Below are 22,260 nucleotides of genomic sequence, written 5' to 3'. Positions count from 1 at the left end.
ACCTGCCAAGGGGCCTGCCCTTCTAATTGGATGACAGCGCACACGCAGAGGCATTTTTCAGCTGAGGAATGACACACCACATTATGCATGCTGCTCCTTGTCTGAAAGATGAGCTCCACTCACAATCGGAACTGCAGAAAGTAACCGGCGTTTCCGCCCTCTCTCCCTTCCTACTTCTCCCGTGGCTGGCGTGCTCAGTGCGTGCCTCCCAATGAACTCCTCTCTCTTTCCCACACAGCCCCCCCCACCCACCCGCAAACCAGACTAACAGGGCCAAGAGATAAAGTGCATTACATCCCTCTGGGGTATTTGGCCTTGTGTTCCCTGGGTCACAGCCTGACTTTTTGATGCTCTGGGAACGAGGCGAGGGCATCTGCTGCTTTTCAAAAAGACGCTGTTGTGAGGCCCACGCAGACGGCAGGGCCTGGGGCTTTTGTGGTTGTCAGGGGCTGCTCGGTCTTGGATCTGGTTCAGGAAAAGCAGGTGGGAGGAGCCATCGGCTACGCCTTAGCACAGGGTTAGCCCCTCGGAGAACACGCAGGTGTTGGTAGACGGGGCTCACAAGGGTGAGCAGAGGTTGCAGAGAGAATGCACCTGCTCTCCCAGGCCCTAGCACAAAAATCAAGGTGGGACCTTGAGGCAAGAACTTTGCAAAAAGATTGAGTGGCAGTTGAGTAGAGGACATATAGGGAAAAGGTGAGAAGTGCAATGATTAGTAATAGAAAAAAAACCCATTAAAAACGCAGTGGATAAATGCATGCAAATGGATAGTCGTGCTTAGCTATGGCAGAATGTGATTTTTGTTTTTTTTTTTTTAAAGATTTTATTTATTTATTTGACAGAGATCACAAGCAGACAGAGAGGCAGGAAGAGAGAGAGGAGGAAGCAGGCTCCCTGCTGAGCAGAGAGCCCGATGTGGGGCTCGATCCCAGGACCCTGAGATCATGACCTGAGCCGAAGGCAGCGTCTTAACCCACTGAGCCACCCAGGTGCCCCCAGAGTGTGATTTTTAAAAGAAGTCCTTTATATAACCAACAAGTTTTTATTAAACACCTGTCACATGTGTGTCCTTTGGCGCTGTTATGCCTGCATTGTCAACCTGGCTGGAAAACTCGCTGAATTACTAGAGATCTAGATGCTGGCCCTGCCGGGAGAGAGCACAGAGCCAGGGGAGGTCCTACAGAGGTCCTGGCTTTGGTTTCGGTTCTGGAGCCTGTGACTCTTCAATAAAGAGAACATACCTAAGGAGAAAAGCAATTCTGTGAGACTTCGAGTATTTGTAGCAAGTATGAGTGACTCTGCAAATCAAGCAGTGGAGTGTAGGAACTGGCAGTTTTTTCATTTTCTTCAATCAAATTAAAAATTTATTGAATTTAATTAGCTGTTTAAACTTTAATTAAAATTACAATTAAACCTGGCTCTGAAACCCTCTCCATCTCCATCTGGAGAGAAATTTGTTCTAAGCTCTCACCAGTGCGTTCCTCCCTGCCTCTGACAACAGCCGGGACACAACCACCACCACCACCAGGAGGCTGGGCTGGGACTCAGAAAAGAGGCCAGGCTTTCGGTCTTCACTTTCTGAGTTTCCTGCCCACACTCTGACGCTCCTTGCCGGTGAGGGTAATAGAGGCTTTGCACGTGCCCAGAAGTCTGCAGGGAGCTTACCCATGCGGAGCCCTGACATAGGCAGGGTCAGTCTCCAGAAAGCACCGTGGAACACCAAGTCCCTCTGGGCTGTCATTAGATGGTCCAAGGATCCAGACCTCAATCATTTCATGGGCTTCACTTGCTTCCTTTTCTTCTCAGCAGCCTCATGTTCTCTCCCTTCTCTCCTCTCTCAGCCTCCTCTCTTCAGTGAGATGGAGCCTCCCCAAAAGACAAGAGAAAGGTGTGCCTGGGTGACTCAGTCGGTTAAGCACCTGCCTTCAGCTAAGGTCATGATCCCAGGGTCCTAGGATCCAGCCGCATCCAGCCCTGCATTGAGTGCCCGCCCTCTCCCTGTGCCTCCGGTCGGGCTAGGGAGTCTGCTTCTCCCCCTCCCTCTGCCACTCCCCCTGCTTGTGCTCTCGCAGTTTGTTAAATAAATAAAATCTTAAAAAAAAAAAAAAAGAAAGATGAGATAAAGCATTCCAGTGTCTTCTATTTTCTGCTTGGAAGATGGATCAGAGAGAAATATAAAAGTCCTCACTAACTTCTTGAGGTTAGAGGGAGGAGCAGGAAGAAGAAAAATGTTGAGAAGTCAATGCAAAGTACTATCTCAATAAAGCATCCTGCTACAGATGATCACGGAACGTATAGGCCAGGCAGAGAGGTCGCCGAGCGGAGGGAGTAAATGTCTGGAATCTCTATTTTGCTTTGTGCTTCCTCTGTGGCCCTGTCTTGTGGTTTCCTCATACGTGAAGATGCCCCCAGTCTGCAGGGGGACCTTGGGGATCCGCCCGGTCAATATTTACACAGCACTGGGCACACTGGAAAGCCCCCTGGGCATGCATGGATAGCGGTTGGTAGTACATCTCTAGCTCCACCGATGCAAGCGCAGGCCCTCGCTCAAAGCACACTTTCAGTGTGTTCTCCACCAGCAAGGTCTCCCTCCCACAGCCAGTAAAGAGGAGAAAAGAAGCTGTGGGTTTGGATCTTTGCCTAAGTGGCTGGTCCTCCCGGGAGAAGGGAATGTTCTAGCTGTGAAGATGTGCCCTATGGCAGGATTTCAGGAACCTTACAGGAAGGGCAGTGGGCTGTGCTCCTGGCAGATGGAGCTCGTCACCATCAAAGGTGTGCATTTCGCCAGTGGAAAAAGCACGGGGCAGCAGTCTTGCCCCCACTCTCCAGCTGGCTTCTGCTCTCAACTGGTTAAGTGCCATTTCCTCAGAGGTGTCCTGTCTGCCCCCTGAGCTCCATTAGTTTCTCCCTGTCATTCTTAGACTTTCTTGCTCTTCATTATTAGCCTTTTTTCAGTTTTTAGTGATGGATACTTTGTGTGTTTGCTTACTGACTTCTCCCCCAGTAGATTATATGAAGCTCTAGAGGGCAGGGATTAAATGTGTTATATTGACCAAGTACAATCACTTAATTTCAAGTTTTTAATGTGTTAAATGAGGATAGTTAATACTGTTTTTGCCTACCTCACTGAGCTGTGAAATTAATAAAGATAATAATGTGAAACTTCCTTGTAAATCATAAAACATGATGCATATATTAACTATGTTCAATGCCATGTGTATTTGAATGCACATCATGAGCTAAGCATTGGTGCAATGGGCTCCTAGCTAGAGGAGCGTTTTGTTAAATGAGATACTAAAGGAAAGTGCTTGGGAGAGGATGTACCCCGTGACACCTCTCGTGGTCGGAAGTCAAAGATGGCAGCCCCAGCCTCTAAAAATATCATATTCATATAGTCCATCCAATAGTGGGTGTGAAATAGTTAACTAGGGGTGTTCCTGGGGCTGGAGATGTGTAAACATGTGTGACAGTGAGTAACCTAGAGCCAATCAATTCTGTATACTTTGGTGGGGGAGGGGGTTCATGAGTTAGTGCTCAACCAAGATGTTCCTTTCCTCCCAAGAAACAAGGATGCTGAGTATGACACCTTCCCCTCCCTGGTGCAGAGACATTACAGACAGAGCAAAGAACTTCCGGAAAAATGGCGGCTGCCACCAGCATTTCACAGAGTGAATGGGAGAAGCCTGAATCTCCTAAGTTCAAAGGCTCCACAGATGTAGGCAGCAGCACATTCAGAACGAGGGGGCGCAGGAGGGATGGAGTTGACCAGTACTCTAGTCCTTGGCTGGGGTTCCACTGCTTTGGATGGATGAGCCAGGAGATGAGAAACAATCCGTTCTGATGGTCAGTACGCAACATGAGTCCCTGAGGTTGGGAACCCAGAGATCAAACAGTGTTACGCCAGAAAGGTTAAAGAAATAGATCAGAGTGGATCAGGACAAATACATTTTTCTTCACTGGGTGGTTCTGAGGTTTTGTCCTATTTCTTAGGGAGGAAGGGGTAAAAATTGGCCTACAACCGCACTGGATACTCCTTGGTGTTTTGGTGTGATTATAATTATGGTTTAATTGACTACTTAGTAATCAGCATAGAGTTTATTTGCACCTTATGGAATCCCTGGCTCTCCAAGGAGCTTGGATTCCTCGTTGTTGGCAGAGAGCCTAGATTTTCCCCAGACCTCTGGCAGTAGGCTTTACTTACCTTGTCTTCATATAGCTGGGACTGCTCCAACAAAACCCAGGAGAGGTGAGGTAACAGGAAGAGATGGGATGCATAAAGGGGCAAAGAGAATAGAAATAGGCTCTAAGATGGGGGCAGGAAGGTAGACCAGACACAGGATCCACCAGGAGACAAAGCCCTAGTGCAGATGTATGTCAAGATGCATAAGCAAAGACCAAGGCTGAGAAAGTAGGAAGAAGGAAGGTCACACACATAGACACGTGAACCCCGGAGGAGATGGTCTTCTGGTTACACACACCAAAGAGGTGAGATTTAGGAGGAAAGGTACAGACCTGTAATAAATGGTCTTCTACCCCCAATCTTAATTTGTTAAATGACCTCCACTAGCACTTGTTTTGTCTTAGCTCAGAGAGACTGGGGTGAACTTTACTTCAGCTGTGCTGGGCCTGTGGCCGCAGAGAGAACTTCTCTCAGGCCAGACACTCTAGGAATCCACCCCATTCCGCCTCCACTTCTTCCAGTCATGAGCCAGCTGGTGTGAGACATGTGACTTGAGGGAGGTAAGTTCAGGACACTGTGGGGGCCTCTGAAGGAGAATCCGGAGATGGGGCGAGTCAGGGGCGGCCTTTGGAACCCCAATATTGCTGTGGAGGGAGAACCCCAGACTTTGGGGCTAGGGACAGAGAGCAGGCGGGCATTCTGTGCTGTGGGGCTGGGAGGGCCTGGGGCAGGGCAAGCCTTGAGTGAGTGGGGAGGCTGAGTCAGGTGAAGAAGGCTAATGGGGCCCGCGGCACCATTTTTTACCGAAGGGCAGACTCTGATCTCTGGGAACTGGCAGAACGGTTGCTCAAAGACAAGTCGCCACGTGACCTATCCTCCTTAGTCGCGGAGGAGAGTGTTCACAGCCTCATGACACAGTCCACGCCCCTGTGAAGGTAAATATGAGGAGAGTCGCAGGAAAGAAAACAGGGTATTAAAGCAGATCTCTGAGCGCCAAAGCAGAGGCTGAGAGTGCGAGCCCAAAGTCAGTGGCCTGGGAGGTGGAGGCGTGTGTGTGTCCTGCTGAGGAGACACAGGGGCCCTTTGTGCGGGGTCTGAGCTGCCTCCTGTGTCCCGGTGCTGCCGGCTCCTGGGGAACATGCCGGGGCTCCTCCTTTCCATGCTGCTGGCCGCTGCTCTGGTGCAGGTAAGCTCCCTCTCCTTCTGCTTCCCCTTGGGAGGCTGCAGCGGTTCCTATTTCTTCAGGTCAGAAATGAAAAAAGAAGAAGATGGAGGAATCGAGGGAGGGGGAGATGGTGCAGGATAAATTCCTTGTGGAAAGACTTCATGCCAAAAGGGGAGCCATTTTCCTCTCCAAGGAAAGTTGGGTTTTAGTTTATTAGCTTCAGGAAAGAAGAGGAAAACATTTCTCCCTCTCAGGTAATGGCACTAAATCCCACTTTCGATACATTTGAACAGCTCCCAAACTTGAATAAATGTGTATTTTAAGTGGAGTAGGACACACACCACGGATCTGGGAGAAGGCAGCCCCGCCTGGGGGCAGTGGGGTGAATGGTGCCTCTTCATTTGGGCCCCAGGCTGGGGCTCAGCTTTCCAGGGCTGAGTGCAGAACGTGCAGAGAGCCACTGGAAAAAATGATCCTGACAACTCTCTTCAATTAAGTCTGTCCTTGTTGGAGAGGAGCACTTTGGAAACACGTTTATATTTTTTAAACATTCTGTTACTTTGTCTTTTCCCAACTCCTGTGTTTCTCACTTTTCATGAAAGGGAACCAGTCCATGAAGACTTTGAAATAGTTTAAGCCACAGACCAAAGGGAAGGTTAATTTAATAGGAGCAATTCGTTGCCTTAGTATTTTTTACCAAGAAGATGAAAACAGGGTGATTTATTTATGGATTTATGTACACGGCAGAGGTTATTGCTTGCATAGAGGATAGAGCTTTTGAAACCTCCTGGTGATTTGGAAACCGTGGGACGTGTCTTTGAGTTAATAGTTGATTAGGGCAGTAAATTGTATTTTGGGAAACAAGAGGTTGAAATTTGTTATATTTTACACGGAGAGATCTAAGATTATAAAAGAATCCTAACCAGAATGCGGGTGGTACAGTTTATTTCCAGTGTTAGGTGGAGCTTGCATTTCCCCAGTGGGGCAGCCTATCTCCCACTCCACCCTTCTTGAGAAAAATCCTATCATTGCTGTGAATGGAGAGCCTATAAGGTATTCCTAAACAGTAAATATTCCATTATAGAGAGATGTGTCCAAAATTAAAAAAAAAAAACCCAAAACGCAAAAAGGTGTTAAAATGCAGAAACGAGAAAGTATTATTTTGCTTACTTTTGCCATTATGAATTTTTAAGGAAGAATACCTACCATTTGTTGAACATCTGCCACGTGCCAAACACTGTGTTAGGTACTTTAGTTGTTATCTTAATCCTTAAAATAACCGTATAAGGTGGATGTTATTAATCCCATTTTACAGAGGAGGATTGAGACTCAAAGATCAAATAAATGATAAAAAGTCATCTAAGATCACTCTGTATTTAGAGAGAACTATACCAAATCTCAGCTTTGGTGTCAAAACCCTTTCTTTCTGTTAGGCCAGAAGAGCCTTTTTGGGTGTACCAAAAGAATTCTGTTCCATTTCTTTTCTATTCCACCAAAGGAGTCTACTGACTCTTGTTGTTTTGAGATTTTGATTTTGAAAACAGTCAGAATGTCAGAAAAAAATATGTAACTTTTAATTTTCCCACTATTAGCCATTTCTGGGACTCTTCATTTTTGTATTTCTGAATTACTATCTATTACAGTTTTCCTTGAGACAGATCTTCCTTTCACCTTTCTTGTGAAGCAGGAATGCTAGCAACAATTTTCTGTTTTTGTTTGACTGGAAATGCCTTTAATTTCACTTTCATTTTTGAACGATAGTTTCACTGGAGATAGAATTCCAGGTTGACAGTCCCCCACCCTCATTCCCCTTTTAGCACTGGGTCTTGTTCTCTTCCTCCTCCTTTTTAAAAAAAGACTTAATTTTTTTTTTTTTTTAAGTAGCTTTAAGATCATGGCACATTTGAGGGGCGCCTGGGTGGCGCAGTTGGTTAAGATTCCAACTCTTGGTTTCGGCTTAGGTTATGATCTCAGGGTCTTTTCTCACTCTGTTTTCAAAACTTTCTCTTTACCTTTAGTTTTCCACAATGTTACCTTGTGGCCTCAGAGATTGTATAGAAATACTTCAAGACTGGAAAGGAAAACATGTGTCCCCAGGTGGGCAGTTTTGAGAGTAGCCTTCTCCTTAAGAGGAAGCAATATGAGGAAAAGCCTGGGGGGAGGAAACGGACCTGGTGGGTCTAGCAAGTAACAAGATGCAAAGGAGAGTGAATTGAGAGTGAAGGCTGGGGAGGAAGGCATAAACCAGCACAGGCTTTAGACAGCATGCTTCTAATTTCGGACCACATAGTGTACCCAGTAGGGGACCACTCATAGGCTTTAAGGAGAGGAGCAGTAGAATCAGATATGTTTTTAAAAGAGATCTCACCAGAAGCAATGTGGTAGATTCATTTGGGAGGTCATTCTTGAGGAAGCAAAACCAGTTAAGAATGTACTGTGTCATCCTCAGTAGCAGTCTCAATGGCGAAAGAGTGAAAGTTCTCAGGATATGAGGACAGCAAGCATCAGTCACTGAATGTCTATGGTAAGTGAGGAAGAGGAAAATGACCTGGATGACTCCTGGCTTCCTAATGCCAAACTTTGGAGAAGCTGTCTAAAAGGCAGAGGTTTGTGAGAGATGATGAGTTTGGGGAAAATGAGTTTTCCCCATGGGACATTCTAGAGACAACGTCAGTTGGTAGCCAGCCATATGGCTCTAGAGCTCAGGGAAAAATCCTGGATGGAAATTTAGTTTGAAGCTTGCACGAGATGGAAATTGAAGGCAAGGGGGTGGACAAGATTGCTAAGAGACAGTGGGCAGAGTGAGAAAAGCAGTACATTGAGGTCACAAAACACCAATTAGTCTAAATGTAAGAAATATTTGGGGAGAGAGGAATCTGCAAAAGAGATTGAGAGCGTATGTTAAGAATAAGGGCAGAATTGGGATGGTCTGGTATCATGAAGAGATTAAGAGTCAAATGCCTCAGAGAAGGGGACAAGGGGCAGCCTAGAGGCTCCAGGAACACAAGCCTAGCTGAGTGGCCACTCAACTTTGCAGGGAGGCCTTGCTAACCATGGCTGAATCTTGGAAAAACTGAGAAGTAGACACTATTTCTACTCCCTTCTCCACTCTTGTATTTCTGTCCCCCTCTTCATTCTCCAGACTCTCAGCACTGTTTCCTCAAACTCCAACCTCATATTGTACCTCCCACTTGAATTGTAGCTGAAAGTGTTTCTCTGTTTCATCTGGGATGGCAGGATTGCAAACTGATGTTTTTAAAGGTAGGATTTTTTTTTTTAAAGATTTTATTTATTTATCAGAGAGAGGGGGTGGGGAGAGAGCGAGCACAGGCAGACAGAATGGCAGGCAGAGGCAGAGGGAGAAGCAGGCTCCCTGCCGAGCAAGGAGCCCGATGTGGGACTCAATCCCAAGACGCTGGGATCATGACCTGAGCCGAAGGCAGCTGCTTAACCAACTGAGCCACCCAGGCGTCCCTAAAGGTAGGATTTTTGAGTTGGGAGGAGGTTTAGACCTCTGGATCGGTGCAATGGCCTCCAGTCTATCAAATAAAAATTGAAAGTTAATTATATAACTTACTTGCCAGGCACTGTGCTAGGTGCCAACAGTATACCCACAAAAGAGCCCCAAGTTCTGGCTGGGTAACTGTCAGCCCGTGGAGAAGACAGGCTCATACACAGATAATTTCAGTACGAGGGCATGTAAAAGGGAGGCAGGAGAGGTTGTAAAACGTTTTCTGGAAAAGACGATGCCTAAACAGAGCCAGGTGAAGAGTGGGAGTAGGGGAGGTATGTTTAAGGCGAAAGGAACAGCATCAGATATGCAGGGAACTGCAGACCCTTGAACTTTCTAGAACCTGAGGCAGGCAAGAGATGAGGAGGGCCCTCAAGCTATGCTTAGGAGTTTGGACTTTCCTGTAAGTCAGTGACTTTCAGGTGTCAGGGATGAAGGAGAGGAGCAGGTGAGGTTGGTTTTCAGCTTCCTGGCTTGGGGAACCCAGTGATTGGCATCACCATTCACTAAAATGGGGACTACTAGTTGAGGAGTGTTCTGTTGGGGGGAGGGAGAAAATGAGATGCTCACCAGCATCGAAGTGGATATACCCAGTGGAAACTCACGAGTTGCAAGCTTAGGGAGCGAGGTCTAGGCTGGAAAGGGGAGACAGATGCAGAGATTAGGTGGCTTGTTCAGGATCAAAGCTGGTTTGTGGCAGGACCTGGACTAGGGAAGGAAGGAAGGTAAGGGTTGAGAGCTCAGGCTCTGAAATATGTCTGCCTTGTTTAAATCCTTTTCCTACCACTTGATGTGTATGATCTAGGACAGGTTACATAATCTGAGTTTCAGTGGCCTCTTTTATAGAATGGGGTGTATAGTTTCTTATGGCTGCTATAACCAACCACCACAAACTCAGGGGTGGAAAACAACACATACTTATTATCTTATAGTTCTGGACATCAATATTCTGAAAATGAGTCTTAGGGGACTAAATCAAGTATTGGGCAGGTCTGTGTCCCTTCTGGAGGGTCTAGGGGAGAATCTGTTCTTTGCCTTTTGCAGCTTTTAAAGGTGCCTTCACTCCTGGCTCATGACTACTTTTCAGCTGTGATGTCACTCCTGTCTCTGCTTCTATTATCCTACCTTCTCTAGCATTCCTGCCTCTCTCCTTTTTTTTTTTTCTTTTTTGAGAGAGTGAGAGAGAGAGAAAGCGAGAGCATGCAAGAGTAGGATGGAGTAGAAGGAGGATCATGACCCGAGCAGAAATCAAGAGTTGGATGCTTGAAAAAATGCTCAATATCACTCAGTATCAGGGAAATACAAATCAAAACCACAGTGGGATACCACATCATGCCAGTCAGAATGGCTAAAATTAATAAGTCAGGAAACGACAGATATTGGAAAGGATGTGGAGAAAGGGGAAACCTCTTCCACTGTTGGTGGGAATGCAAGCTGGTGCAGCCGCTCTGGAAAACAGCATGGAGGTTCCTCAAGAAGTTAAAAAGAGAGCTACCCTATGACCTAACAATCGCACTACTAGGTATTTATCCCAAAGACACAAATATAGTGATCTGAAGGGGCATGTGCACCCCAATGTTTATAGCAGCAATGTCCACAATCGCCAAACTGTGGAAAGAGCCCAGATAGCCCTCGACAGATGAGTGGATAAAGATGTGGTCCATATATACAATGGAATATTACTCAGCCATCAAAAAAAAAGAAATCTTGCCATTTGCAATGACGTGGATGGAGCTAGAGGGTGTTACCCTAAGTAAAATAAGTCAATCAGAGAATGACAATTAAATGACTTCACTCACATGTGGGATTTAAGAAACCAAACAAAGGAGGATGGGGAAGGGAGAAAAAAAAATAAAATATGAGGAAATCAGAGAGGGAGAAAAAAGAGACTAAGAGACTCTAAATCACAGAAACAAACTGAGGGTTGTGGGAGAGGAGGGGGCAACTGGGTGATGGGCATGAAGGAGGGCACGTGATGTAATGAACTGAGTGTTATATACAACTGATGAATCAGTGAACTCTACCTCTGAAACTAAACACTATATGTTAATTTCTTGAATTGAAAAAAAAGTCAGATGCTCAAATGACTAGGCCGCCCAGGTGCCCCCTGCCTGTCTCCCTTTTAAGGATGCTTGTGGTTACATAGGGCCTACCTGGTTAATCTAGGATAATCTCATCTGAAGATTCTTAACTACTTCTGTGAAATCCCCTTTGCTATGTAAGGTAACAGATGATACCACAGACAGCAGCAAAGTGCTTAGCCCTCAAAAAGCTCACATTCTTGATGCATGCTTCAGAAAATAAACATACAGAACATGCAGGAATAAGATAGGTGGTAAGAAGGTCTATGGGGAAAAGGCCGTGTAGGGTGGCGTTTTATAAAGGGTGGTTACTGATAAACGTGAGCACAGACCCAAGCAGGTGGAAGAGTAAGAGATGAAGGTACCTGGGGGAGGAGCAGGCTTGGAGTGTTCAAAGAATGACGTGGGTGTGGAGTGGAATGGAGCAAGCCAGTGGGTGAGCGACAGCCGGCAAAGGAAGGTAGGAGGTGGGGACCCAATGTTGCAGGGCCTTAGAGGGTAGTTTGGCTTTTTTTTTTTTTTTAAGATTTTATGTATTTGAGAGAGACAGAGAAAAAGCGCAAGCATGAGCAGGGAGTGGGGCAGAGGGAGAGGAAACACAATGCAGGACTCGATCCCAGGACCCTGGGATCAAAACAAGAGTTGAAGGCAGACGCTTAAATGACTGAGCCTGGTAGTTTGGCTTTTACATTGAAATGGGAAGCCATGAGGAAGCCACCTTTTCTGAGCGAGGAGTGGCGTGAATTAAAGTATGATTGTAAAAGGATACACGTATTTATTGTATACCATTTGATAAGCTCTGGGATAAGTACATACTCATAAAACTATCACCACTCTCAAAGCCATAAACATATCCATCGCCCCCTAAAGTTTCCTCCTGTCCCCTTTGTTGTTCTTTGTGTGTGCTAAGAACATTTAACATAAGATCTATTCTCTTAGCAAAATTTAAGTATATAACATGGTACTGTTAGCTATAGGCGCTGTAGCTTATTTTATTTTAACCATTCTGCCAAGTGGAGGATATCCAGGACAAAGGCGTAAGCAAGGAGAACATTTAGGAGACGATTATAATCCTCTAAAGTGAGAAATAACTGTGGCTTGGATCACCAGGACAGCAGTGGGGGTGTTCAGAAATGATTAGAGGGAGTACATTTTAAAGTAAATCCAACAGGATTTACTGAAGGGATGGGAAGTGGAATGTGAGAGGGGAAGTCAAGAGGGACCCGACCCCAAGGTATTCTGAAAAAATGAAATTGGCGCGGGTGTGCAGGAGAAGATCGGCAGGGAAACTCGGGAGTTTGCTTTGGTCGGGTTTGAGCTTGCTAAGCCCATCCCATCTCCACGGGGAGGTCTGGCAGGTTGTGGCTGAGGCCGGAAAGGAGGTGTGGCGGGAGATAGGAGACAGAGCGAGGGAAGCCTTGAGAGGCCTCCACCACAGAGGGCTCCAATTAGGGATGAAGAAGGTGCGAAGAACCCAGCAAAGCACCCGGAGAAGGAGGCATCGGTGAGGAGGGAGGAGCAAGTGATGCGCTGGGATCTCAGTGGAGAAAGGCTCAAGGAACGAGGGTCGGGTCAGATAGACATTCCCACAGCTCACCACCCCGTAGCCTACCCGTTTAGAGGAAGGCTTCTATTTCCAGAACTTTCTGAACGCAGTGCGAGGAATCTAACGGCTCCTGTGTTACCTCCTGCAGTTCTGCTGCCAGGCGCAGGGGGGCGCGCCATTGGCCGCGGCGCCGGAAGCCAGGCCCGGAGGAGAACTAGGAGAACCGGAAGTGCAGCCCCGCAGGCAGTTCTGTCACTGGCCCTGTAAATGCCCCCGTGCGCAGCCCAGCTGCCCCCGGGGAGTGAGCCTGCTGAGGGACGGCTGCGGGTGCTGTAAGATCTGTGCCAAGCAACCGGGGGACACCTGCAATGAAGCCGACCTCTGTGACCCCCACAAGGGGCTCTACTGTGACTACTCAGCCGACAGGCCTCGCTTCGAGACCGGCGTGTGCGCGCGTAAGTGTCTCCCGCTGGGACCTCGGGCGACGCTCGCGACTGTCTGGGCGCCTGGTCTCCCCCCCCCCCCCCGTAATGGTTCCTGTGGGATAATCTGCGGAGTTCAGCCACGGGTGGGGCCGGTTCTGTCGTCGTGGGCAACACGTGACACCGGCGATGTTTACACGTGGTCAGAAGCCCCCGCGGTTTTAGTGGCACCGAAGTGAGCTAGTTATTTTCAGGTGATTGCTTTCTGGGAGAAAAAGAGCTAAGATGATGTGAGGAGGAGCAGACGTCTTCAGGCGCCACACAGTCACAGCTTTTGTCCCCGCGGTCGAACGCTGTCAATTTAGCCTTCTCTGGAGCTAAAAAGGAATCTCGCTTCAAGTGTGAGGATGTGTAGGAGTGTGCAGACGTACTGAATTCACCTCCAGATGACCAGCAAGTCACTGTTCTTTTCAGATGAAGCAGATGTGTAGGGGTCCCCCAAATCACAGCCTGACCCTCGGCTTGAGGGGTTTTAGCTCTGGAGACGGATTGAGACCCTCTAAATTGACACCTCGAGGATAATTCAGGATCTTGATTTGCCTGGGATTAAAAATGAAGATTTCCAAGGGAAGAGAACTATCCGTGTCCGCTGGACATTTGAGTCAGTCCAGAGGAAAGGTTGCCCGCTGTGTGGGCAGGCAGATTACTCCTCAAGTCTGGGTGTGAGCATGGACTGAATGTGTAGAGCTGTTCAGGGTTGATAGCCTGATACCCCTGTTTCGTGCTGACTAAACTATATTGATTAAGAACGTAGGCGCTGGGTTCCAGTTCTGGGCTTCATGTGCAGAGTGATCTTGAGGTCAAGTTGCTTAACCTCTCGGTGCCTCAGCTACGTCATATATATTTCCTACCTTACAGAAATTCCAGGAGGAGCAAATGAAATAGATACAAAGCCCCAAACACCTAGCAGAATATCTGGTTGGCAGTAGACTCCTAAAAATGTAGGCTATTATTTATGGAAATTTAACAGGGAAAACATGTCCTATCAGACTCTGGCATCATGATACCCCTTTCTCCCAAACGGTGCTGGGCAAGTTATTTCATTAACCTAACAAGCATGTAGTGAGCAGCCACTACCATGCTAGGCATTGGGACCAGCAGCTGGGGACACAAGAAAGAAAGAAAGAAAAAAAAAAAATATATATGTCCTGTCCTCACAGAGTCAAAGTTTATTGTGTCAGACAGATCTTTCCACACGTGATGTCACATACAATGTGGTAAGTATTTTAACAGAGTTTAGCCATGAGGATGGGGATGAGGATGACCTCTAACTGGGGTCACAAACCATGGCCCAGGGGCCAAATCAGGTCCAGAGCCTATTTTTGGAAGTACCATTTTATTGGAGGAGATCCACACCATCCAGTTACATGGGCTATGGCAGCTTAATGGTACAGAGCCCAGTAGCTGTGACAAAACCCCAATGGTCTATAAATGCTAAGATATTTACTGTTTGGCTCTTTATAGAACATTTGCTGATCCATGATATAGAACAATGATTTTTAAACTTTGGTCTGAGGACCCCTTTAGTCTTAGAAATTAATAAAGACCTCAAGAGCTTTTGTTAACATGAGTTTTCTGTATTGGTATTTAAATGGATTAGGGATTTAAAAATACTAATTCATTTAAAAATAAGAAACCCATTGCAACCTGATGGGAATAATGTATTTGTTAAAAATATTTTATTTTCTAAAACAAAAAATTAGACGAATGGAACGGGTTTACAGTTTTGTACCTCTCTCTAATGTCTAGCTTAATGGAAGATAGCTCGATTTCCCCATCCGCTGTTGCTTTCAATCTATTCCTGTGTGTTATTTTGGTTGACATCTATGAAGGGAATCCAGCCTGACACAGATAGGTCATTGGAAAAGGCAGGTGTATTTTAGCAGAATTTTCAGATAATTGTGAATATTTTCTTTGATATTCTTTTGAATATTCTCTTTGATAAACTTGAGGAGTGGTAGTTTCTTGGAAATTAGCTGCATCATTAGAATCTGAAACCATATCAATGAATTTGTCGAACTCTGTGACAATAAAATGTATTGGTCTATCCAAGATCTACTTGGATGTTTTACTTATATATAATTTTGTAATATCACGCATTGTTTATTTGGAAAATGCTAGTTTGGAACAGTGGTTATCTAGATATTCCAAATATTGATATACTTAATTATACAATATTTGAAAATATCACATTAATGAATACTAATCTCATCAGAAAAGTCTGCATATTGGGTAGATAGTAAGATCTCAGAGGTGGATACAGGTTTTCCAAAATTCTAATTTTTGCTTGAAAGCCTGAATTCTGTCATCGGCCAGAAAGTTGTTTTCCTTGAAGTGACAGGCTCACTGTTGATTTTCCAGGAAATGTCTGCCAAATACCTGAGTAATCCTGGTTTCTCTGTCAGTCATTTCTTTAGGTGAAATTCCTAATGAAAAAGTGGTTGTTTCAGCCCCAAACTCAGACAATAGATTAGTTGCTTCTCCTCAAGAAGAATATCTACAGAAATGCTATGTAGATACTTCCTGTTTTGTCACACAGGATATTTAAAAGACATATATTTGATGGTTAAAATTTAATAAAGTTCGTAATTTTTACTGTGCTGTCAGGACATTATTAAGTAAAACTAGCCCCCCGCCCAAAAGTACATTTATGGATAAGTGCATTGACAAGGCAAATACAGTGACTACCCCGTATAATCGACTTCATGCTTAGGTTCCAGCTTTTGTACCTTAGTGCAAATATCCACACAGTGAAAACAGCCAGGCACCTCTTGGTATTCTGGAAAAGAGTTTTGGCCTCACAGATTCTCATGAAAGGACTTCAGTATTGCCAAGAGGTCCGAGGGGTCATACTTTTGAGAACTGTTGATCCAGGTCAAGAACGCCTTTCAGAGCAGTGAAAGTTTCCTCCAATTCTCTTAATGAAAAAAGAATTAGTTACTGTGTGGCACTGTACTTAAACAAATTATGTTTGTACTTAAACAAATTCTCTTCAGCCATTCATGTAGCCTCATTTCCTACGAATATATCCCTGCCTATTGTGGGACATTTAGCAAAACCTCTTTTTTACCTTCCACCAATCCATCTCTTGGAGTCATTAACTCCCTGCCATCCTCACAGTGACAGAACAGGGCCTGTGCTTGGTTGTAATTCTGAAAGTGACCAATTGGGGCTGGTAGTCTACAATAAAATGAAAATGTCTAATTTTCACCTTTTACAGGTGTTTTGGAAAGGAGGTTCTAGATGGGGCCTAAGAAATTGAGAACGTGACCTCATGAAGGAGATGGCTGTTACCTCAGAGGTTTCTCATGCGAGGTCTGGCCTATCAGTTATGGCTTCTTTGGTGATTTTGCTTTTCTCTCTTTCAGACCTTATAGCTGTGGGGTGCGAGTTCAACAGGGTGCATTATCGTAATGGCCAAGTCTTTCAGCCCAGCCCCCTGTTTAGCTGCCTCTGTGTGAGTGGGGCCATTGGATGCACACCTCTGTTCATTCCAAAGCTGGATGACAGTCGCTGCTCTGGTGCTAAAGGTAGAAAGAAGTCTGATCAGTCCAACTGTGGCCTGGGACCCTTACAAAAGCAGCTTTCAGCAAGCTACAAAGCAATGCCAGGTGCTTAGAGGCATATTTATTTTTCATGTATTGGCTTCTCGTGGTTTTCTTTCATGTTTCTTTGATGTACCATAGGTACTCAGTAAGCATCTAATGATCAGCGGTCATTGTGAGATTTAGTTTGACTGCACCATTACTCAGTCTGCCTCAGAGAGGTATAGTCTAAGAATCTCAAAAGGAAACTTCATAATGTTTTAGATTTTTCCAGTAAAACATTCCAGCTTTTAAAAGCCTTTCTGGGTCAGAAAAACTCTTCTATGCCTCTGTTCATTCCCACTCAACCTCTTCTCAAAAGAGCTGACCCAACTATTGTTCACGTGCACCCTGAGAAAAATTTTTGCTTGTATTGTTATATTATGGGCAAGAAGTGCAAACTAACACATCCCCCAAATTTTCAAAGGCAACTTTGCTATATGATGAAAGCAGAAATGGAAGCCTACTGATTAAAAATATTTAAGAATATGTTTAGAATTTGTAATTATTGTTTCTAAAAACAGAAAACAGCCGACATAAGATTATCTTTTCATTCGTTCTGGAAATGACGCTCTCCAGTCACCGACACACGTACAGGGGTTTTAAAGTACGTTCCCTAGGCATGTGAGTAGTCAGAAACCTATAATGAGGTTCTGTATCACTCCTCTAGAGCACCTGTTCATTTGCAGTGAGTGTCCATATGTTCACAAAGGCTCTATTCTGGTCAGCTCTAAGTTACTATCTTACTTAAGTGCCGGGGCATTTTGGGGACAGGAGTTTCAAAAACACTAACCAATGAAGCACAGATGAGGAAGGACTCAAAAAGGTCAGTATTCATGCCTAGTTATTATTCACATCTCTGTGTTTTCACCCAGAAATCAAGAATGCCTCTTTATCTAAATTTAGGGCTTAGGAAATGGTAGGTGCCATGGAGATACAGAGGGGATATTCAACTACACTAAAAACTCCTTAAGTTCACTTCTAATATGTGGGTATTTAATAAAAGCCACAATCATCAGAGAAATGATATTTTAGATATTTAAGAACTAACTCTATGAAAAGAACTTTCTCAGAAACTTCCATTATCCCAACTGGTTTGAAAATAATTTAACAGGTTGTAGTGAATTTGCATTTACCATACCTAGTTTTTCAGCTAATAGCAAGATACTACTAATGCTCTAAAACTTCTAAAATTATAAGCCAAACTGTTCTTTCTTCAAAATGTACAGGAACGGTTGATTTTCTGCATTGGCTCTGAGGGACTCAGTGTGAGTTCTTGGGACCCATGCATGAACCTCGCTGGTGAGAAAATACCTTAGCCCAGCAATTTCCACAAGTAAAGCCCTTTGGATCAAGTTCAGTTGGTCCCCTTTGTGGAGGTAGAGCAGTTCCAGATGATTCACTTGGAACCTGGTTGGAGGGGATGTTAGACCATCATACTTGGTGGTTAGTGCTTTGCTACAAAAAACCAAAATCTGCCACTGTGCTCTAGGGAGCTGAGATCACAGGCCTAGACAGGTTTCAAAGGAAGTGTACGTTCAGTCTGAAGTCTCTCCTCTGCTTAACTTTGAAACTGTATTTATGGGCCTGAACAGAAGTTTGGTTTTTTAAATTAAGCACAATGACAAACATACACTCTAAGGTGTATTTGTGATAGTAATTTATATACTTACTTAATGCAGACAGCTCATGGTTGGAATCTAGCTTTTGTTTGCTCCATATGAAGCATGCAGTGAACGCCCCCATGCTTTCCTCACTGCTCACTGAGTACTAAATAAACTCTCTAAAAGCTCTTCTAGTTTTCTTGCTTTTTAATGAATGTTAAATTTCTGAACTGTAGCTCTCGGCTTAACTTTAGGGGGGTTATTGGTAATACGATAATCTAACCTACCTTTATTTATTGCAGATGCCTGCCGGGGCTTTTAATCTGCTTCCTGCATAGAGGTCTTTAAACTGCTGTCTACCTTCCAGGTATCTTCATGTTTCTGCTTCCTCTCCCTCAGTTCCTTGTGCAATTGCGAGATCTTACTGTAGTAACACTGAAAGCAGTAAAGGATCATTTTATTTTATTTTTTATTTTTTTCAAAGATTTTATTTATTTATTTGACAGAGAGCACAGGGGGAGTGGCAGGCAGAGAGGGAGAAGCAAGCTCCCCTATGAGCAGGGAGCCCGATGTGGGACTTGATCCCAGGACCCTGGGATCATGACCTGAGCCGAAGGCAGACATTTAACCAACTGAGCCACCCATGCACCCTAAAGGGTCATTTCATTTAAAGACAGCAGAAACTTCAAAGTGCCTACTACTTCCTATCAGGAAGGCAGTTTGCTGGGGGCAGGTGGGGAGTGAATTTTTAGAGTTTTAAATTGGCATTTTAAAGTAATGTAGCCAGAATTTTGCTATGCTCAGTTGCAGATTCAAATCAAAACCTTATTCCAAGCATCAATTTTAGGATGCATATTAACCTTAAGGAAATGCTTTGAGAAAATAAACCAGTTTGTAGTTTGTTTAAAATGAAGCAATGGCTTGATTCGTTCATGAGCAGAACACGAAGCTCCCAGTGGGTTCATAAGAGAAGACTTACTATGTACTCACTGTACTCTTATTATCCCCTTCCCCTCCCTTTTGCTCCAGGGTCAGTAGAATCAGTGGAGCGGGGTCCATCTATCCACCAACTTATCCACCCACCCATAGCTCTATCCATCTTTTCCTTTGCCATGTCTTTTTCTAGAAGTGATTTGAAATGGCTAGCCAGTGGAATGAATACTATGGGCCTAATTCCATAGGGAATGTAGCAGTTAAGCTGAATGGATAAAATAGATTTCATATTTGCCATGACTTAGTACATTGACTAGTTCAATGTAATGTAGAGGGTTTTCTAAAAGGCTAGATTAAAACGAGTGGAGGAAAAATAACTGGCTCAATAGTTTATCCTCAAATATGACTTTTGTATTTTAGATTTTAACATAATAGGAAATTTAACATTAAGACACCGTTCTGATTAATAATATCTTGGCACTCTTAAATGTCTATTTCATTGTTGAAAATAATGTCCAGCAAGAGGCAAGAACCAGAGAAAGCACAGTAGTTTACTACTTAGATGAGCTGAGAAAAAGCAAATGGATACATCTTACTTAGATTTTCAAAAATAAAGTATTTTTATTCTTCCTAAGAGATTGGAGTGTCGCAATTGGTTGAAAGGAAATTTGCAAAGTGGGGAAAAAGAAAATGATGAATTAGACCATAAGCTTGTTTTATGCTGAGTTTCACTACATAAAAGTTTCTGATCTATTAACAATTAGCTGAAAAATAATGATTAAAAGTGGTCTGTTGACATGAGTACATGTCTGTTGACATATGTACATGAGTACATATATGTATACATATGTACTTTCCCTCTTTATTTTAGCTTATAGGAATCTCCCACTTGTTTGGAAGAGAAAATGTCTTGTGCAAGCAACAAAGTGGACCCCTTGCTCCAGAACATGTGGGATGGGAATATCCGATCGGGTCACCAATGAAAATAGCAATTGTGAAATGAGAAAAGAGAGAAGACTGTGTTATATTCAACCTTGTGACAGTAATATATCAAAGAGCGTAAAGGTAACATTTAATTAGATTTAACTTCGTTATAATTCAGTATTAAGAGACTGAAAAGTACTCTTGCATTTTAGAGGGATAGATGTTGTGTAATTCTTATAAAAATAAGATCACCTCATTGTAATTCTTAAACTAATCAGAGGAAAACAAAGATCAATCTATCTGCACTTCATGGGGGAGAATCTTAACTAGAGGAGAGGTAATGTTACCCTGCTGATTCTCAATATTTTAACAGCTTAACAGTGTGGGTCTTGATCAGCCTGATTTCTTCTGGTTGACCCAACATGTATTATGTTTTTAAAAAATAGATCCTTTTCAGAGTCTTTTAAAAAATATATTAATTTTATGCAGTGGAGTCAAGGCAATGGATAAAAGATTTTGGTTGCTACATCATAGTTATAAAAACAGACATTATGGACATCAGAGAAGTTCTAATCTTGGTTATGTATCACCAGGTTGGAGGGGGAAATCATGTCCAAAATACTCTGTGCTTAGATAGTAGACTTGCCAAAGGACTGTGACAAAATAGTTACTCTAGATTTGTTTGGTATAACTAGAGCTGATCCTGCTTCTAGAACAAGGCAAGATAACCGTCTCAAGAGTAAGTATTAGGAACACTAAAAGTCTTTTCATCTCCAAGTTATTCCCTATCATGTTAAGAAGTTGACAACTCAATTTTAAAGGGATTTAGATATGTCTTCATTTATTCATCCACTCAAAATTGTCTGACCAGTTAGGGAATTTGCTAAGTCTTAGGTAAATAAACATTTAGTAAGACATGGCCCTTGACATTAAATAAGACAGAGAAATTTTTATTCTGGAAACTGGAACTAAGTGGAGTGGATAGCCAAAAAGACTGGGGAGCAGGTCTTATACTCTGATGGAACAAGAACAGGGAGGACAGACTTCTGGTGAGGGAATTTTGAAGGTAGAGAAGAGAGTGCTTTAAGTCACTAAATGGGAAATATTAATGCCCTGGAAATAATTTCTTTGTGTTTCTATATAGAGTATCACTTTTCTAAACTGTTGTAACCAAATTAAAGAATGACTTCTTAATGTCATGTACCTTTTCAGATCCCCAAAGGAAAAACGTGCCAACCTACTTTCCAACTGCTCAAAGCTGAAAAATTCGTCTTTTCTGGATGCTCAAGCACTCAGAGTTATAAACCCACTTTCTGTGGAGTATGCTTGGATAAGAGATGCTGTGTTCCTAATAAGTCTAAAATGATTACCATTCAATTTGACTGCCCAAACGAAGGGTCATTTAAGTGGAAGATGCTGTGGATTACATCTTGCGTATGTCAAAGGAACTGCAGAGAGCCAGGAGATATATTTTCTGAGCTCAAGATCCTATAAAACCTAGTATATATGGGAAAAGTTAAGTTTAGGTAATCATGTCATTACATAAGGAAATTAGAGTGGTTTTAAAAGGGTGGCACATCTACCTTACTGATTTAAAAAAAGGGAAGAAGACTTACCTATTCTCAGATGACTCTATTTAAGGCATTAGAGGCATTAAAATGTTCTCTTAAAAATATATGTAAAACTTGGTTAGCTCTTTCTGCTCATAGGTCTTGTTCCTCTGCTTTAATAAAAGCTTTTTTGCACCAAAAATATCTATATATGTATATATATAGCCTAATTTTTTGAAAGTGAACTCTTGTTTAAAATGTGTAATTATGAAATACACAGATAGTTGCTTCCATCTCCATATTCCATACATAATGGAAAAATTATACAATTTACAAGAAAGCATTTTATTCTATAAAATAATCTAAAATACTTTGTTGAAGATGTGTAAAAAGTTTAGAACTTTTTTAACTTTTTTTCTTAGAACTTTATCTGTACTTTGACGGTGTAGCCTAGGATTCCATCAGATGATAATCATTACACAGTGAGCAAGATTCTGGGTTTACGTCTTAAATAGGAGTAAGATTAAACTGCAAATATAATTTCCACTACCCTATCCTGAGTATCAGTTTATTAAGATTTCTTTTAAAAGAAAATAGAACTTCTTTGGCCATTATTGACAACTGTAAACTAAAAGTTTCTATACGAAATACTGTAAAAAATGAAATTTCCAAGATAAAGATCAAGAACAGTATCCGTACT

General features: G+C 43.4%; 1 protein-coding gene across 1 annotated transcript; it reads left to right on the top strand.

Moving 5' to 3' along the window:
- The first annotated feature begins 5,318 nt into the window (after positions 1 to 5,318).
- CCN6 (cellular communication network factor 6) lies at positions 5,319 to 21,645 on the top strand. The gene is made up of 5 exons (XM_044236241.1): positions 5,319 to 5,366; positions 12,632 to 12,938; positions 16,334 to 16,576; positions 19,958 to 20,151; positions 21,223 to 21,645. Exons 1-5 carry the CDS (start codon positions 5,319 to 5,321, stop codon positions 21,502 to 21,504), a joined length of 1,074 nt encoding a protein of 357 aa, XP_044092176.1. The 3' UTR covers positions 21,505 to 21,645.
- The last annotated feature ends 615 nt before the right edge of the window (positions 21,646 to 22,260 follow it).

The sequence above is a fragment of the Neovison vison genome, chromosome 1, assembly GCF_020171115.1.
Source record: "Neovison vison isolate M4711 chromosome 1, ASM_NN_V1, whole genome shotgun sequence".
Classification (NCBI taxonomy): domain Eukaryota; kingdom Metazoa; phylum Chordata; class Mammalia; order Carnivora; family Mustelidae; genus Neogale; species Neogale vison.
The sequence above is the reverse complement of the archived record's forward strand: the minus strand, read 5'-3'. Positions and strand labels throughout refer to the sequence as shown.

Bases quoted from the DNA above. Each gene is read 5' to 3' on its own strand.
- CCN6 (XM_044236241.1), top strand. From the start codon at position 5,319: ATGCCGGGGCTCCTCCTTTCCATGCTGCTGGCCGCTGCTCTGGTGCAG. The intron at 5,367-12,631 runs GTAAGCTCCCTC...TACCTCCTGCAG, and splicing joins TGGCCGCTGCTCTGGTGCAG to TTCTGCTGCCAGGCGCAGGG. The intron at 16,577-19,957 runs GTGCTTAGAGGC...TCTTTATTTTAG, and splicing joins AAGCTACAAAGCAATGCCAG to CTTATAGGAATCTCCCACTT.